General features: G+C 43.1%; 1 protein-coding gene and 1 long non-coding RNA gene across 2 annotated transcripts in view; one reads left to right on the forward strand and one right to left on the reverse strand.

Moving 5' to 3' along the window:
* The first annotated feature begins 1,570 nt into the window (after positions 1-1,570).
* Positions 1,571-3,139, forward strand: LOC103456815 (uncharacterized). The gene is made up of 3 exons (XR_532326.1): positions 1,571-1,811; positions 1,963-2,027; positions 2,771-3,139. It is a non-coding gene; the product is annotated as an uncharacterized LOC103456815 (long non-coding RNA).
* Positions 3,140-9,058: 5,919 nt separating this feature from the next.
* LOC103457154 (zinc finger protein GLI2-like) overlaps positions 9,059-18,942 on the reverse strand; it is a 54,607-nt gene continuing 44,723 nt past the window's right edge. Inside the window, 6 exon segments of the mRNA XM_017309141.1 lie at positions 9,059-11,307; positions 11,459-11,795; positions 13,847-14,113; positions 15,102-15,266; positions 16,704-16,853; positions 17,824-17,983. Coding sequence (XP_017164630.1) covers positions 9,488-11,307; positions 11,459-11,795; positions 13,847-14,113; positions 15,102-15,266; positions 16,704-16,853; positions 17,824-17,983 — 2,899 coding nt within the window. The 3' untranslated portion in view covers positions 9,059-9,487.

Below are 18,942 nucleotides of genomic sequence, written 5' to 3' on the forward strand. Positions count from 1 at the left end.
ACTGCAGCATCTCTCATCTTCCTGCTGAACGCCAGACTGTCCACATGCAGGAGCTGCTTCTGTCCACTAGAGGGCGCGCCACTTTTTAACGTCTTTATTTTCTTAAAGGGACAGCAAATTAATTTTGCTCGTTTTTATTCTTCCATAAAAGCAGACAGACGGTTTTCGGTGATAAATTTATGTTTTTTTTTTGTTTTTTTTTTGGTGGTATTTATAACGTTACCTAGCAACCCCAGCAAAGCCTGTTACCTAGCAACCCTAGCTGATCTCCAGCCTGTTTAGTCGCTGGTTTGTCCGACATCTGTACAATGGCTGCTGGAAAACACAAGAGTTTTATTGTTAACTCACCATCCGGAAACCACTTGCTGCATTCTAGTTGGTTGTGCAGGAGCCTCTACTTCTGCTTTTCAAAGATGTGCGGTTATGTAATTGATGGAATGTGTGATTGTAAATGTTGAGTTATTTGGATTTAAAGTGAGAGACCCTAACACTTCTCAGGCAATGTTTATTGTTTTTCAGAATAATATTTACATGTTAAAGAGCTTTTACCAAAAACAATAAAGTGTTAATAAAATAGACGTCACTTAAAACCCAAAACACATCTTGGCACAAAGACAAATCTAGTTGTTTCTCTGATGGTGAATGTTATTCGTTTATTTATTTATTTTTGAGAAAGTATCTTTGTTTACAAAGAAGAAACTAGGCACAGAACACAAAATATTAAATAATCTATTCCACATACTTAGGTATAAAAAGTAAAAGTAGAATGACAAATTAAAAATATTCAATGATCTACTACATTCATGTGTTAAAAGCTTTTTTGTCTTGAAAATATAAAAAAATATTTTGTAGTGACCATTTGTCCCAAAACTTAAAATTCAAAAATCAAAAAACTCAAAACTCGAAGGTGATCAAAACAAAAAGGTGAATCCAACTCAAATAGTCACCTGATGCACCGTGGATTCTGGTTTACGCAGCAAAAAAGGATCAAAAGTCAAAATATAGTTTGTTGGTTTTATTTGCAGTTCAGGCAAAAGGTTACAGGCTTCTGCTCCTATTCCTGTACCTGTTCTCTGACTGACAATAGAAACCGATGTGACTGATTGGCTGATTCTATAGGCTGGTAAAAAACCTTATGACCACCCACGTGCGTACCCACATCCCAACCTGAAATTAATTAACTAATTAAGTGAATTCCTAATCAAATAACTTATTCTAAACAACAAATTAAACAAAAATTCTAATAATAAATCAACTAGAAAATAAACAAAAAAAATGAGAAAATAACTCCTACATATTTCACCAGGCGTTTTTGTCCAACACAGGAGGCTGCAGTATCTGTTAGCTTAGTTACAGGCGAGTGTAAGGTTGTAACTCATTATCATTTAATCTCTGAAAATAAATATTTGTAAAGATATTCATAACTTTAACTTGTCACTGCTCTGACAAGTTAACATGAGTTAACCGTGACGTCAGCCTGCAGTTCGTTTTTACAGACACTAGATGGCGCCGCTCTCCGTACTGACTTATAGCCGGATAAAAAATGTCTTGTCGAAGTAGAAAGCGCAGTTGCGCTTCATRTGCAAACGATTCTTCCGGTCAGAAGTCACAGCTAATTTTAAAAATGATTTTATAAACTTATTTGGAGAAATATAAATAGAACATAAAACTGTCCAACAGCAAAAAGGAACAAAATAAAATCCTTGGGTTAGTCAGACCTGCCAGTGATCAAAGCCTTTGTGATTATGCCGACTTGAACATGTTAGCGCTGACCCCTGACCTCCCAGACCAGCCTGACTCCTGTGAAGCAGGTGAGCAGCACTGTTCATAGTTAGCTAGCTTAGCTACAGACGTGTATTAGCCTCCACTTCACCAGCATTTAGTCAGTGAACGAAAAGATTTATAAAGATGCATATATTTATCTTGTCTCCGTATGTTTTACCATATTTACCAACGGATGAGTCAAAGTCAGCAGCAGCCATGACCTCTAACCCCGCAGACCAGCCTGACTCCTTCCTGTGAACCAGGTGAGCGACACTGTTCATAGTTAACTATGCTARCTAGCATCGCTGCAAGTAATCAGGGGATTTTTCTGTTTCTTTGTTGTTTTTACCTTCGCACAATAAACATAAAAACATTCTACTGACAGAAATTCAAAGAATTTTTACAAATTAGTATACTAAATATATTAAATATAGACTGTTTAATATTATTAATAATGAACAGCCTCTTTGTCTGGATGGTTGAACCAGTGAGTATCCAACAGACCTGCATTGTTTTATGTATATTTTGATAAAAAAGAATCACAGCAGCTGAAAATGTAACAAATGTTTCAGTTTTGGTCCCAAATCAAAGTGAGTCTATCGGACTGAGAACAGTGCAGGATTAAAGCGGACTAAACRGTGCTGGTGTGAACGCGCCCTTAGATCTGGACCAGTTCTCCTGGATGCTTCCTCTGTGTTGCTAGATGTTTAGTCACAGTGAAGCATGGTGGGGGCGGTATGATGGTTTTACCCTCCTGCCTCATACTGACAGTCTGCTGGATGGGTCGGTTCTGTCCATCATGACGGAGTCAGGCTGGAGATCCGTGGGGGTCCAAGGACGGACGGAGCAGCTCAAGGTGGAGCCTGTATCCAGCCGATCTGCTGTCAGCCCCCTCCAGCCGCCTCGGCCCATCCCGGGTCCCTTCAGCCAGAGTTAATGCAAATTATGCTGTGATAATTCAATAACTCGCCGCCTGATGTGTCCTTTTTATTACCATGATGATCAGGCGGGGGGCGGCGGCCCGTCACCGTCCCACAATAAACACCATCCATCATCCTCGCTGCCATTAGCCGCTGACAGGCCGCACCACCGCCGCCTGCATAATGTGGAGCCTCCTCCTGCTTCCTGTTCGCTCCACGCCGCATTGGCCGTGCCGGACAGAGGAGGACCAGGCCGGAGCAGAACTTCCTGCATAACGGGCCCGACGCTGCAAAAACTAAAATGTTACCAAATAGTTTGGTCTGAATTCTACTGCAGATTTCTTAATACAGTTGAAATGAGTCAAAACTAACTGACAGGGAAGTTTACAGCAACATAGAGGAGCTTGATTCAGGAAATATATTCAATATTTATGAAATGTATAATCAGAATAAAAATAGTCTGACAGTCACATGGTTTCTTTGTCACATTTAAATATTTTAAATAAGCAAAAAGCAACTTAACAAACCGCACTGCAAAAAGAATCTTATTTGGTTTCCAGTGTAAATATTTAATTTCATTTAAAATTAAACTAGTTTGCAGTTTAGTTTTGTTTAGTTTGTTCTAAGGGCTCGAAGTTTTCAGCAAAATGTTAGAGCTCCTTTAAGTCAATAATTCCTTAATATTAATGAAAAAGTTTGTTCCACTGGCAGATTATTTCACTTATAATATGACATTTTTCCCATGTTACTAGTGAAATAATTTACCAGTGGAACTCAATATTTTACAATACAAGCTCATATTTCTACTGTCTTATAAAGAGTTATTTTTTATATTATTTCTCTTGTGCTAAACATATCAGCACTAGAAACTAGATGAAAAATACTTGTTAGGATTTAGTTACAGAAACTTTGTAATGTAAAGTTTATTTGTTCAGGTTTCAGGTCTGATTTTAGTTTATCAGCTTTGTTTCTGTTCATCTGGAGAAAATTAGGGCACCAAATTATTAAATTACTGCCTTAATCCAAGATTTCATAGAATAAAATCTTTATGGTTGTTTTAAGAATGAAATTTGGGTYCAGATRGAAACACATAAACAGTGTAAATATTTATTTAAAGTGCTCTAAGCTCAGTAGGAACCAGACAAAGATACTTGGTGAGTTTTAGTGTTTTTAGTTACTCCGACCAAACGTCAACTTCTCTGGTTCTAACTCCTGATCGGGTCCAGACCCGCTCACACGTGACCAGCTGTTAGACGACACCTGCTGCCTGACACCTGGACGGGTCCAGCATACGTTCAGGTGCCGCCCGCTCCTCAGAGGGGCCGGGGCCAGAGCTGGGGGAGCTTTAATGAGGACCTCCATCCTGAATCCCTCCAGAGAGCCGAGACCTGCCGGAACCTGCCGGGACCTGCCGGGCCCGGCGAGCGGCGAGGCGCCGGCTCTGACCCCGTTCAGCTGCCGCTGGGATCCACCGCCTCAACCCAACCTGTCCTTAAACCCAGAGAGCAGCGGCTCGGCGCCGCACAGAAACTTAAATTACCGCCGTCCTGCTAAACGATATGAAACGATCAGAACGACCCTGGAAACATTCAGAGATCTGAAAACCATGAAACTAAAACAAAACGGAGACAAAAACCTGGCAGAATAAACAGGAAATACAGACAGAAACGTAAATAGACACCAGAGAGGAGAGAAGAAGATTTAAAGGGGAAACAGAAAAAATGTCTGCAAATCCCATAATGAACTTAAATTAATACGACGGAGATTTAAAGAAAACAGACAGTAGAGGCATCAAGATATCATAAAATGTAAAGATTAATATTTCAACTGAGAAGAGAAACTGAAGCAGTTAGAGTCGCAGCAAAATGCAGACGCAATGAAAATATGATGAATATTATCCAAAAATAATACATTATTATCAATAATGCTGATTATTATTGATAATAATGGACATAATTTCTACTATTGTGTTTTCTCTACGTCCAGTAATCAACTATTATTTTTCCTTATCAATAATAATAATTATATTAAATCAATTATTATCAATAATTGTAATGATAWTATTTAACAAAAATTAAAAAAAATTAAAATACAAAAATAAAAGTAATAATAAAAATAGAAATATAATAATAATATAATATTTAGAAATGATAAAGAACCAAATAAAATCACCTGAATGATAAATTAAATCTTGGAAACAGGATGATGATGATGATGATGATGATGGGTTTAGTGACTGATGAAGGACCAGAGAAACTATTCGTGATAGAAGGACTGAAGGACTGAATCCCCTTTGCGTACTGACGGTCACCAGGGCGACCCGTTGCGGCGTGTGCAGGTGAACTGGTTGAAGGTTGCTGGTTCCAGTCCAACCAGCAGACCTTTATGTTTGCGCCCTGCCCCTGCAGAGCCGGGTCAGAAACCCCTCCRGCAGATGGAGGCTGTTGGAAAACAGATGTTATTCTGCAGCAGGACAAACTATGAATATGGATGATTGATTGGTTCAGGACGCCAAAGCCCTCGCTGCTGATTGGCTCTTCAGTTTYCTGCTGAAACTCAGATTAAAAGCTATAAATATTCTTCATGGTTCCTCTKTTCCTATTATTGTGTCTAATATTTAATTGCTGTTTTAATTTAATGCAGTAACTCATGATAGGTTGATATTTCAGAAACCAATAACAAACATTGCAGTCTGTCGAGTCTCATCATAAAATCATCAACACATGTTGAATATGTTCCAGTTATTATGGTTCAAACGCCTCTTCKAACCAGATGGGTTTTTAGTCTCAGTGTTTCGGATGTTTTGCAGTTTTCTGGCGGTTTGTTCTAAGGGCTCGACGTTTAGGAGGGAGCAGCTGAAGGTTTATAAAAGTTAGATGATTATTAACTCGAGAAAGRTTTGATTTTCTGGAAGCTTTTCCAAACTGGTGCAGTTCATTTCTGAGACCACAGCTGATAACAAATCTGTACTTTTCCCTCATGTGACATCACACTTCCTGTAACTTTGTAACTGATGGTCATGTTGATAGGCAGTTGCTATGACAACAATAAACAAGCCACAAGCTTAGAGTTGGCTCTCGCCTCATTCCTTTAAGTACATTACAACTATTACTTGATTTGAGTTCTCTGCCTGCCTCCGTGTAAAACTAAGATAAATATTTACTGTAGTACWTAATGCCAACTTGCAAAGTTAGCTTAGCTAATGTAGCTTTGATCTGCTAGCTAAAGATGTAGCCTACCTGTACTTTACTACCTGGTGACTCACTCTGCCAGTCATCAGAACCTCATTATTCACATRAAAACTTTCTTTTTGGTGCTCTGGAAGCCGTGGTCCATGCTTTACGCTGCGATTCCCTACCAAGATGGCGCAGATCACTTCTGGTTCAGACCTGAGGGAACTTTGTATCTTCCCAGTAAAACTTGTGTTGCATGTTTGAGTATTGATGTTTGAATCTTTTGGGTAAATTGTCCGCCGTTGGTCTGGATCAGCCGTTGGTGGATTAGCCGTTGGTAGAAGGTGTCTCTGTYTGGTCCAACATTTCTCCTCTGTATAGCTCCRTTCCTCAGGATTATTCATTTGACCTGAGTTAATACGAAGCAGCCGATGACCCACAGGGCTCTTCTCCGTCTGCAGGAAGGTGGCCGTATTGAAATGAGGAGTCCGGCCTTAATAATGCATTCGTCCCTCAGGGGCCACCCAGGCAAGGAGAAGTCTTCCCTTCTGGAGGAAATCTGAGTTTCACTTTAGTTTGAATCACCTTAAAACGCCTGCAGCCTTTGACTCGCTGCTGTTTTCGCTCTGAGATGATCGGGGTGATGCCGGAGTCGTCAGACATGTCATGGTTATCGTCTCTGCATCTGGACGGCGTGCTGGGCCTCCTGACAGGCCGTCATCCGGCAGCAGACCCAAATGGAGACAGACAGACTCCTCAGCTGCCAGTTTGACCACAGATTCCCAGATTAATGCGTTGCTGCAGTGGTGGGGGAATTTACATACCAGTCTAATAGAAACGAATGAGACATCAGCGAGCGGCCGGCGTTATCCATCATCGGCGCTGACACCGGCTCTCAGCCTTGTTAGACCGTCACATGTGTGATAATAAGGCAATAAGGAGCGCGGGGAGGAGGATGGAGGAGGTCAGAGGAGGAGGAGGAGGAGAGACTCCTTCAGCTCTCTGCTGCTCCCATCAGCTCTGCTCCTAATTAGGTCCACTTCAGTCCTCACTGCTTCTCTGATTCAGAGAGTTAGGAGGTTAAATACCAGTAAAGAACCTCGAAACCAGTTCTAACATGGACTGAGAGCCACTGCAGACACTCTGAAACCAGTGAAGTGAGCTTGATTACTGCAGCTGAAATATCAGGAGGTGCGCTTCCATTAACCAAGGAACAAATTAAAAGGAAATTACAAAAATAATTTAGCTAAATGAAAACACATGAATTTTTATAAAACTCAAGTTTTTGATAGTTTTTATGCTTGGATGAGATGTTTGTTTTAAAAACCTAAATAAATCTACTTCACAGAACTAAAATGAAAACAGTTTTTTCACGTGATTAACAGCCGGATGTTACTACTGGAAGAAACCATGAAGAAGAAGACAGGAAGTAGGCTTCTGTGTGGTTTGTTTTTTGTTATGGACTTTTTTGAACTCTCACAGCCTCACCAGATCATAAAATGTTTTGTGTCTTTCCAATTGTGTTTTTTATTATAATTAGCAGAATATACASTAGATAAATATTAGTAACAGCTAATGATTTATTATGTAAGTTATGAAAGTTTGAACTAAAGGGATTAGGAGAGAATCGTTGTGGTTCTCCAGAAGTTTTCTGATCTGATCCGGTTCTTTGGTTCAGTGTTCAGAGTTGAGCTGTGAGTTTCTCTCTCTGAGGTTTGTCCTGATTCTGACCCGTTCATCGACGGATCGTTGGCAGACTGGAACATAGAGCCGCATGTCATCAGCATAAGACTAAATATTAATGATAATCAGATTACTGTAGGTAAATAATGATCTACTTACTATCTGAAATCGAACAGTTTATAGTTAGATTWTTTTCATTTCTCTGGGGAAGTTCAGTTTTAATGGCTCTAAAGAACCAATGACAGTTTGTTTTTAGTTATTTACAGTAGATACGTGGATCTGCTGCTTCAGATTCACTTTATTCCTTCAGTTTGCAGAAGGTCAGATCTGCTTGTTGGAGTTTCTCTCAAACATCCAGAACTTGGACATTTAAACCTGGTTTACAGTTTGTTTTATCTAACATTAATAAGTTTCACCTGTTCAGGTTGAGCTGAATCAGCTGTAAATCAGAGAACCTGAAGGATGAGGAGCAGACACCCTGTAGAGGTTTCGCCCCCTGCTGGCAGGTCCCTGCAGGTCAGCTAGAGGTCAAAGCCACTTGATTCTAGCGGTAATGGAAACCTGTCTTACATCTTCCTCAGCCAGTTATCCCCTCCATAAAGCACGAGCTGCTGATGCATGATCCCTGCTAGCTTCCTGCTCTTCTTGGCTGCTGCAGCCCGAGGCGATGCCCCCCTCCTCCACTTCTCTGAGAGAATAAGGAAATCCAGTGGCAGGAGCAATCACAGCCTGCAGATCAAACGTATCCTCGGCTGAATTAACTGACACAGTGAAATCATTTGTTCCTGTGAGCGCTCAGCGCCTGTTCGCTCCTCTCAGCTGGTTTGTTTTATGTGGTTTCAGCAGCCGAGTCCTCTGGGCCGCTCTGTCAGAGCTAATATCGGACAGCGGCGAGGCGGAGTGCAGCTCTGCACACGTCGAGCCTTTTCCTCTCCGGTTAGCCTCCTTTTTCATCAGCGGAGGAGGCAGTGTTCACATTCTGTTGGCCGAGGGAAGGCGAGGTCAGGGGAAGTTATTTCAAAGAGGTCGCAGACTGATGTTGGACAAGAAAGGAGAGAGGAAAGTGCGTTGTCTGCACAGGCTGCAGGAGCGGGGCTTCAAAGACAAAAGTTTTCTTCCTGAATTATTGAAGCCAGCAACACTTTCTTCTCCCCAGGAAACAATCAGGGGATGATCTGGTGGAGAATATTTAGTCAGAGCCAGAACGGAGCACAAGTAGTGTTATCAGAGATTCAAGCCTGCTGGCTTCAGACCAGAATATCTAAACGGGTCAGAAACACCATGAGCAGGACAGACTCAGAGATGGAGAGGAGAGTCCTAGTCAAATCAAGATGYCTTCAACCACCTGGGAGAAGCAACTGATGCTGCTCAGCAATCTGGAACGCGTTCCAAGGTCCTTCTACCAGATTCTGTTGTGAAGCCCGACGTCGAGCAGAGGGATTTTATTCTGAAAGAACCTGGAGTTCATTCATTGTTCTGAACTTGTGGATGTGAAGGAAAGAACCRGGAAGACAGTTTAAAAAATCCATAATTCTTGTTTATTAAAAATGTACAAATTGTATTTACACAGAAAACAGGAGTAATGTACAACAGGAAGAGCTGCAGTCTAACGACAGATTTATGTTCTGGTAAAGTCCTCTGCTGTTCCTGCCTCCAGTCGCAGGTTGGTCACAGTCATTGTGTCATAAAATGATTCAGGAACATCATCGGTGACCTCTGAACCCRTCGTCTTGCAGTCCAGGCTCGTATTTCCACCAGCAGGCACTTCAGTAAGATCACCTCTATTCCACGGCTAATTTTTACATCATATTCACATCCTAAGGCAAGAACAGAGGTATGGCTTTTGGTGAAAATTAGAAAATAATTTACAGCTGGATGAACAAGGACACAAGGGAGACGGATGAATTCAAAGCTCAGTTTTTAGTCCACAGTTTGATGTCCAGACCGTTAGCTAATCAGGTTGAGGAACTTGTTCTCCTCAGCCAGGGCACTCAACAGTGAGCTCATGTCCCCGACGGCCATGTTTCCGGTTCCCGTTGGCACTGAGGGCATCGTCACCGAGCTCCGGGGCGTCGTGAGGCGAGACGAACTCTGGGAGAAACTCTGGAGCAGCCCTGGACTCAGGGTTCCTGACATGAGGCTGGACTGATCCCCATCGTCCAGCATGCTATCAAAGTCTATCTGAGGGTGCTCAGGTGCAGTCCTGCTCCCCTGGTTGTCRGTTGGAGCAGCTGGAGGAGAGCTCACCAGGAGGGAAACGTGATAGTCCAGGTTCCCGTTGGGCTCCAGGACTCGGATCTGGCCCGTGTAGAACAGAGCGTTGTCCTCAGAGATGTAAGGGAGTTCAGAAACTCTGCTAGAGGAGAGCTGGGAATCRTCTGGTTGCTGCAACACCTTCGGCATTGAGACGTTTGGAGAGTTAGGTTCTGTTGGTCTCAGCTGGGGATGGTTTTGATTCCCGGTCTGGAAACCAGTCATGTTACAGTTCTGTTGGTCTAAAGTCATGGTGGATGAATCGCAACTCTCAGTTTTTATTTGCGCAGGCTGGAGTTGACCAAAGTCCATGTCAGCTGGCTCCTCCTTACAGTGCAGGATGTTCCCACAGGGTGGATACGGAGCGTTGCCATTCCTGTCATACGAACTTTGTCTGAACCTGTACTGAGGGCTAGAAGGTTCATTGAGGTTTGAGGACTGCTGGAAGAGGTGTTGTCCAGGTTGCATGAAGTTTTGGGCTGTCTGCTGTTGGGARGTCCYACTGAAAGACCCAGAGTTCTGGTTCTGTTGGACAACAATCAGATTCCCATGGTGATCTAGCCTGGAATAYTGCTGGGTGGTGTCCATGTTCCACTGCCCACTAGCAGCACCGCTGTGTGGTGAGGACGGACTCATGAGTGGACTCTTGTTTGCCCCATCCATCCGTCTCTGATTGTACAGCTGCTGCTGGCTGCCGGCAGCTCCGTGGAAATCTCCTTGACCAGAGGAATTCCCATTGCACCCTCTTGCCTGCATGGTAATGTCTTCCGAAATGCTCGCTGGTCGTAGTCTGTGAGGAAAACCATGAGGACTGACGTTCGGTTGTGCATATCCTTGCTGGGATAAGCGTCTGTGATCTTTTGCAAGAGGGGGATGAGGCTGCAGGGAGACCCTTCGGTTGAGTGAGACCATGCTGTTGAACCGATGTAGAGGAGGCTGGCTGAGAGGATCTAAAGGTCGCACAGGGTCACTGGCTCGACGGGGAATGTTGGAAGGAACTTCATGGGGCATCAAGCTTCGTTCCTGGCAGAACTGCAAGGATCGGAGGTTGTTTTTGGACGAGTACTCATTGAAATCCTTCAGACATGATTGATCCAGGTATGGAAGGGGTGTAGGAGGTGCACCACCAGTTGCAGCAGCATACTTTGCTTTCAGTCGGTAGTGCTGGGCTGGGGTAAGGGTAAGAGGGCCGGCAAGGCCAGGCCCGCTGTTATTCCCCCCAAACTGACTGGCCTGACTGGAGCGCCGAGAAATATCAGCAGAGATGGGGTCGTAGGAGTCAGCTGAGCTGATGTTTGTCAGGCGGTTGGCAGCAAACTGAGAAGTTTGACTCGAGCGTCGACTGGAGAAACCAGGGGAGATGCCTGAGGAGCGGCGGCTGAGCGTGTAGACCGAGCTGAAGGTGCTGGAAGTGCTGTCTCGGCGCTCAGAAAGGTTTCCCAGCAGAGTCATTTTGCCAGAGCCGAGGAAGGAGGCTGGATCTCCACACAGACTTGAATTTTCCAGGAGGGACCCTGAGAACAAACAGAAACATTACCCATGATGCACAGCCTCAGCAAATCTAGAGTCTTAGAGTCAGAGAGTTCTTGCACTTTGAACTTTTATTATTTTGGCTTCTGTGTATTTAAAAGTCTGACATTAATTCCTAGCATGATCCAGACTCACCGCTTGTCGGTATAGGCGGCAGCGTKGTCCCTTGATGAGCAGGGGGTGTTGGGTTGTTGGCCCACCGACACGAGTCCCGTACCGCCTTCAGCTTCTCCTTCTTGAGGTTCTCCAGGCACTGGCTGCTGCTCAGCTGCTTTCTGAGATGGAGGCCGACCGCTGCGACCCCGCCSGAGAAATCCACAGARTCCAGGAACGGCAGGTCGTCCAGCGCGCTGAGGTCCCCCAGGCTCCCCCCGCTGTGCGCCGCCGTTTCTACTCCACTGTCATTGTTGGTGCCAAGTGGTGACGGCTCGCTGCTACATGATGACTGACCGCCAGGACTGGACTGATACATCTACCAGGAGAGATGGGAGCTATGCTTTAGAGAGAAACATTTAAACAGAAACATCTTGTCCTAAAAACTGTTTTCCTTCTGCAAAACAAAAGTGGAACAGTGGGGAAAGCGGCATGTTGAGCGGCCTTTTATCCTCCCCCGCCCTAATTGTAAATAATGAGTGTTTTCTGGGGGAGGGGAGGTGGGGCTCCACAGATTACAGGCTCTCTGAGTCTGTCTGTGAATTTAAAATGTGCAGGATGAAAGGCTGAGTGGAACAGCGATCATCATGAGATGGTTCAACCAAACACTCCACCATGCAGCTGGAGGAGACTGCTCCAGGTTTCACTGCCTCTCATTCAGTTACTCAACACAGCTCTGGGTTTTATCTGAAAACTCCTTCATTTCTCTAGTTTCACCAAAACAGGAAGCGGACCCTGGGTCACATGGTTCCTGATGCAAAGCCAAGAGTTTCTAAGGAAGAAGCAACACTAACAACGCAAAAATAATAAATATTATATCAAAAATACATAAAGTTAATGCAGTGTTGTGTAAATCAGTGAACATGCCCCCTGCTGCCCTATGAAAAGCTCATTAAAAAAAGGAAAAAAGCTTCATTTAAATAGAATTTCTGAGTGAAACAGAAACTCTGATCAGTTCAGATTAAAGGCCTCAAACAAAACAAGCTTTTATTCTTTCATCTATTTGTTCTTTCATTTGGTTTCTACATTCTTCCTCATTCTTCTACCAAACCTGCCTATTTAACATCCCAAAATGGAGATGGATGGGGAAAGACTTTGCTAAACTCAAACCTTCATGAGCGATGGTAGGATGGAGCAGAGGATGGATAGACGGTTGGGGTCTTGTCTGAGGTAATGTAGGCGGTACTCTGGACTCTCAGGCTGATTATAGATCTGTTTACGCTAAAACCCTCAGCTTTGGTCATCCGACATGGATTCTGACCAAAAGAACGAGACCATCAATACAAGTAGCCCAAATGACGTCACTGCTGCCGGGATCTTTGGACAAACAAAGCACCAACAGAATGGTGACGTCTGAAGAAAATGTCACCATTCATCCACCATGTAACGTTGGAGATGAGAGCRTCCCAGTAGCTTCGTTTCAATATTCTTCGGTACAGAAGCTGAATGTTGAGAAACTTTAACGATGGTTGAACTGCAGCGGACTCAAAGTGGGTGGAAAGATGGTAGCGTTGGTTGAATGGTAGGGCTTTTCTTCTAGCTATGGTCAATGGTAGCTAACACTCGCTAGCACTACCTTGTTAAGTTTCTGCCTAGCAATCGGTGTAGGTAAAATACTGATTTATCAATGTTTTACAATAAATTTTTCCAATATAAATTTGGAAAAACCTGTGAATCAATTAGATCTCCTGTTCCTGTACCATATTAAACAGCTCTTCTTCTTTGGTTTATWTGCGGCTGGCTAATAACTATTGGTGCGCATTAAGTTGTACCTATTAATCTAAATCAGCCGTTCACAAACTAAACCAGCTTTCAGACATGTTTCAGACATTTCTCCTAAAACACAGCTTTCTGCTCCTGTTTGTCCAGAACTAAAATGGCTGCTTTGCGCTGCTCTAAATTTAGCAGTATGATGTTATTTGCGATCAGTTTCTTCGGTTTTCGAGTAGATCTCCTGCTCCACCGAATCACTTGAAGTGGTTCAGGCACCTGGGTGCCGCCAGGAAACTCCAGGGAGAACCCAGAAGCTTCTGGAGGGTCCGGTTCTGCCTCCGGGTCTGGGAACGCTTTGAGAAGCAGGAGAATGTCACTGGCGGAAAGAAGCTTCTTGGTTTTCCATCCAGTCTCCGAAAACTACCTGAGGTTATGAGTTGAAGGTAAAATGCTAGATGTTCTTGAAGCATGGGGTGAAATGGTGAGTGGTGACGGTAATCTAAGGTTAGCTCACCTTAGTAAAGTCTGTCCGTTAGGGATGAGTAAAAGCAGAAAGACATGGAAAGCATCAAGCATTTGATTTAGTTAACTCCATGGTTCGCTGTGTACGGCGGTGGCATTAAGACAAAGTTTCATCAGACTGCGTGTCGTTCTCACCACAGGGTTTTCTGTCTTGATGGATTTCACATGCAGGTATTCCTCCGTGACTCTGGGGGAGCTGTTCTCCAACAGCTTGTCCTCCCTGTGGAGCCTGGCGGCTCTCTCGTTCTCGCCGTTCTCCCTGGGTGGTCTGGGCGGCAGGTCGCTGCGCTGCCTCTTGGTGACGTGGGCCTCTGGGCCGTGAACCGTCTTCACGTGCTTCCTGAGAGAGCTGGGGTCCGTGTAGCGCTTGGTGCAGCCCGGGATTTTACAGACGTACGGTTTCTATGGGAACAAATTATATTCAGTTTATTTATTCAGCATCAATTCAAAACAAATATAGTCTTGAGGCAATTTTCAAATAAAATTATTTTAAATTAAATCATATATATTCCAACTAATCAAAGTTATCAAACAGTACAGAAAATTTATTTAAAGTAGTTAATAAAAGATGAAAACAAGAGACAAAGTTTTTTTTCTTGTTTAAGGTAGCATTAAAGCTGCTGTTTATAACTTTAGTTAAAAAAATACATTTTACATTGAATCTGTGAAAAAATCCATTTCCTCTGCCTTCTCCAAGTGCTATTTAGACCAACCAATCAGAGGAAGGAGGCAGGTCTTAGTGCTGTCAATCACACCTCTGTATGTGCTCTACTTCGCTGCAGCTAGCATAGCCACCGATGCTGGTGGATAAATGGTTTTCCTATAACGGTAGGTTGTTTCTCTGCTATTACCATGGTTAGCAGCGAATTCACGAGATTGATTGACAGCACTAAGCCCCTCCTCCTTGCTGTGATTGGTTATTTTTGGTGGGGAGTGTCGGGGGGGTCTTTAGCAAGATTGCAATAGCAGCTCAGAGAGGAGCTGGAGGAAATCAATCTTAACAGATTATTTGTATCACAACAAACCGTTTTAGCAAATACGTAAAAAACATTTTTTATAACGGTTACATAATGTAGCTTTTAAGGCTACATTTAGGCTATCACCTTCAGTGTCAACATGAATGTTAAACTTGCTRTAATGATGCTATCAGTATTTCACACTAAATCAGATCAATAATCTGATCTCAGTCGATGGTTGGAGGAAATGATTAAGTTTCTGGATTGTCTGTATTTTTGTAACATTCAGTACCAGCTGCAGAGGTTCTGATCCGAACCTTCAGGTCTTCACAAATGAATTCCTGTCAGTTTTTCAACTACTTCAATCAGTTCACACATCCAGCAGTGTGAGCAGACCCATAATGGATTCTGTGTGAAGTCCCAGCCGTCTGTACCTCGTTGGAGTGCGTCCGGTTCTGGTGCTTGGCCCGGTCCGAGGCRTTGGAGAAGGCCTTGTTGCAGCCTTCGTGCTCGCAGACGTAGGGTTTCTCCCCGGTGTGAGAGCGCAGATGGGTCTTCAGGTTCTCCAGGCGGGAGTAGGCCTTGGAGCAGCCCTCGAACTGCAGAGGAGGTCGTTAGAGAGAAAATTCATGACAGGAAAATCCTTCCATTCTCTGAGTGTTGTTGACTTTCTCTGTTTCCCTCTGAAAACAACGAGGAGCTGAGATAACCAGAGGAAACATCGCAGATCAAACTGCTCACCAATTTGTTCACCAACATGCTCCCTTTTCATCAGACAACTACCTTTTCAATTATTTAGATTATTTTCCAGCAGAACTRYTAAATATTCTGTTTTCCAGAATATCTGAAGGAGATTCGGCCTTTATTTACCTCGTTAGGATCCTAAACTATCATCCTGGAGCCCAGATACGTCCCATCTCATAAGTTTCTCTCTGTTTTTCTTCTTTCAAAACTGGATCAGACTCAGAAAGCAGGAAACACAAACACCAGATTGGCTCCTGGTCACCATTTATGAGTAAAGCTGCTTTGTTTGTTACTAAAACTCCTCGACTTTAGAGGYATCTTCAAAAACAGTTTGATCCTTACATTAACTCTGGATAACATTTTATAACTGCAAGCATTTCTGTGAACATTTATGTGCATTGTTTTAGTWATTTTCCTGTTACTCTAAATTTTTTGCACAGTGATGCTATTTGACATGTTATTGTTTAGTGTTTGTGAACTAGCCTATTAATGTTCCTTAGTGCTGATTGGCTGTAAGGTTATTTCCACTGGACGTATTAAAGCATATTAAAACACATTTGGAGTTTGAACTGTTAAAATAAACAGTCATACAGCTAATGTCAGAATTATTATCCTCCCTCTGATGAAAAACTTTTGATGTTTCAACAGAAATGACTAATAAAAATAAAATAAAATCAGTAAATTTCAAGTTTTATTACAAAAAAAWKTTTTTTATGTATTTGAAAGAGCCAGGAGGCGGGGCTAAATGCTGTCAATCACCACCTTGCTCTCTGCRGCTAGCAGTTTGTCATGAATGCTAAGGCTAGTTAGCATAGCCACCATTGATGGTGGATAAATGGTTTTCCTGTTACGGTAAATTGTTTCTCTGCCATTAAAACATTAGCAGCAAGTACATGAGATGGTTGACAGCGTTAGGCCCCGCCTCCTGSCTCTGATTGGCAGTTTTTGGCGCATTTTYTAAGACRGCAACAGTAGCTCAGGGATGAGATTATCTGTYGCAACATGCTGATAGTCTTAACAAGAACATTTTWATAAAAGTTACAAACTGCAGCTTTGTGTGATTTCATCAGGGAGAGAATATTTAGAAAACCTCCATTAGGGACAAACATTAATCTGATGTTAATAATCTGACTTTAATAATCTAAGGGAGCAGAATCATGGATGAACTCCATCCTGACTCCCAGTCTGCTCAGCAGCAGCACCAGCCCCATGTGAACGCTTGGCGTTGTTTAGAGCAGTGCTGCCCCCCAGGGGCTCATTGGGGGCCCGTCCGGGAGCGATCCGTTACCCACCGTGCATTTGTGTGGTTTCTCCCCCGTGTGCCGGCGCATGTGAACCACCAGCATGTACTGCGCCTTGAAGGGCTTCTGCTCCCGCGAACAGTCGTCCCAGCGGCACACGAACTCCTTCTTCTCTCCATGRATGTGGTCGTTATTGATGTGCTGGGGGGACACAGAGCAGGGAGAGATGAGGGCGTTCTGCAGAGGGGGTCCGCTCTGGACCGTCAGCCTGGATGTTTCTGGAGAGATCAATCTTATCAGAGCAAATCCCTCCGGAGCGCCGCGGCACATGCTGCTAATGAGTCCTGACGCTCAAATCTTTGGCAACCAGAGACCCGATCTGACAGCGTGGAGGAAAATATGATGATTTTATTTCTCACTTCAATCAGCACTGAAGGAATCAGCAGCAGTAAGATAGATGCTGCGTTTGAATCGAGGTCAGACTGAATCTAAAACTACTTCCTGCTTCCTTTCAGAAAACAACAARCTGCTGCTTCACTTTGGACCAATCAGAGCAGGAGGCGGAGCCAAAATGACCTGCAGGTACTGAGAGAATGAATCACCTGAAGCCAGGAGAGGAAACTGAAATAAACAAGAAATTTAAAAAAGTCMGATGATTATAATCTCATAAATCKGACTTTTCTCGGAATTATAACTTTAAACTTGGAACATTTAAAAAAAAAAAATTAAAATCGTACAGATGTGAGGTTTTGAGTTGAAATGATCAGACGGGAAGCGTTTAATCTGAGGTCAGATTGAGCAGATTAGGAGGTGAAGTCATGAGGAATCCTCCAATGTTCTAAACCGGAGCAGATCTTCAATCTTTAATCAGTAACTGATGTTTATAGATGTGGGGAAGCAGCGAGATGACAGAATAAAGTGTTTGTTTGAGCTGAAACAGTGAAGCTGAAGAGCTTCGTACAGAAAAGTGTCGCCTGTGGATTCTGGTCTGGTTAGTGAATAACTGGAGCCGTAATCCGTCTCTCTCTCTGCCTGACTGGAGGCCAGGAATGCTGCAGAGCTTTTTACCCGAGCGGCTCGCTGCGATGGGAAACAGGACCCAGGAGGGCGTGTCCTGRAGCTCCTCGGCTGACCGATGAGCTGAAACGTGAGCGGTCTGTGTGGTACGTACATGCACCAGCTGCTCCTGCGTGTCGTACTCCTGGCTGCAGCCGTCCCAGTGACAATTGGTCTCGTAAACGGCCTCGGCCTCCTGCTTGCACTCGTCTCGCTCCACGTCCTCCTTCAGGTCCTGAGCGCTGCTGTACTGGTTCTGCAGAGAGTCCAGGTTTTAAACATGTGTTAGAGATTTCTCTTAAACAGAAAACTGACGTTTCCTCGCGTTTCATTTAGCATCCAGAGTCGGTTAATTACAGAGTCATCTGGAAACGTCTCCATGAAGCTGCAGGAAAGTTAAAGAGGCAGGAATCCGACGTGTTTGGATTTYGTTCACCACAAACTAACACACGAGACGTTTGTTTAGGACTCTTTATAATTTAGCAACATTACAGAGTTTCTGCAAGTCAGCAAGATGAAATCAGGCTGTAGGACACTTTCCTGCAAACATTTCAACAAAAGCAATGAAGCTGAGACGTTTTAGGTGTGCAGAGGAATCTCAGGTGTCAGCTGTTTTCAAATATGTAAAAAAATATATATTCTGTGGCTCTTTTTTATTTTGAGAGCACAATTTATTCTTTAGAAATGGTTAAAGACTCTGAATAAACCTAAAAAATAAAACAAATTATTCAGAAAAAATATCATTTCAGGAGTTAAAATGCTTTTAAGGGATTTTTTTCAGTTGTATTTTTGAGTTTATTATAGTGACATTTCTCATGATTTAAAAAAAATTATTTTAAGTTACATTTTATTTTCTATTTTTTCTTTATTAAAAAGTGTCTTAGTRAMATTTTTTACACATCGTCTTTTTGTAGTTCARTAATCTCCGAACTATTTTAAAATGCCGAATAAAGAATGTTTTCAGTTTTTCCATTTTTTTTCAGTATTTCTTTAAATAAAGATTCTAGATACGTTTTCTCTYTAAAATGGCCTCAAACATTATTTATCAAATTATTCTTAAATTTCCAATTGAAAAAGTTCCTTTGTTTCAAAATTTTCTCTCCTTGGTGTCTGATTTCTGCCGGTGGCTCGGTGTGTCCCCTTCGGGTTTCCGTACGGCTCCACCAACACAAAGAGCCGTAGCTACACACCAAAACACAATGTGCTGACGGCAGCATGCTTCTTTCTGCCCCCC

Source organism: Poecilia reticulata, linkage group LG2 (genome assembly GCF_000633615.1).
Source record: "Poecilia reticulata strain Guanapo linkage group LG2, Guppy_female_1.0+MT, whole genome shotgun sequence".
In the NCBI taxonomy this organism is placed as follows: Eukaryota; Metazoa; Chordata; class Actinopteri; order Cyprinodontiformes; family Poeciliidae; genus Poecilia; species Poecilia reticulata.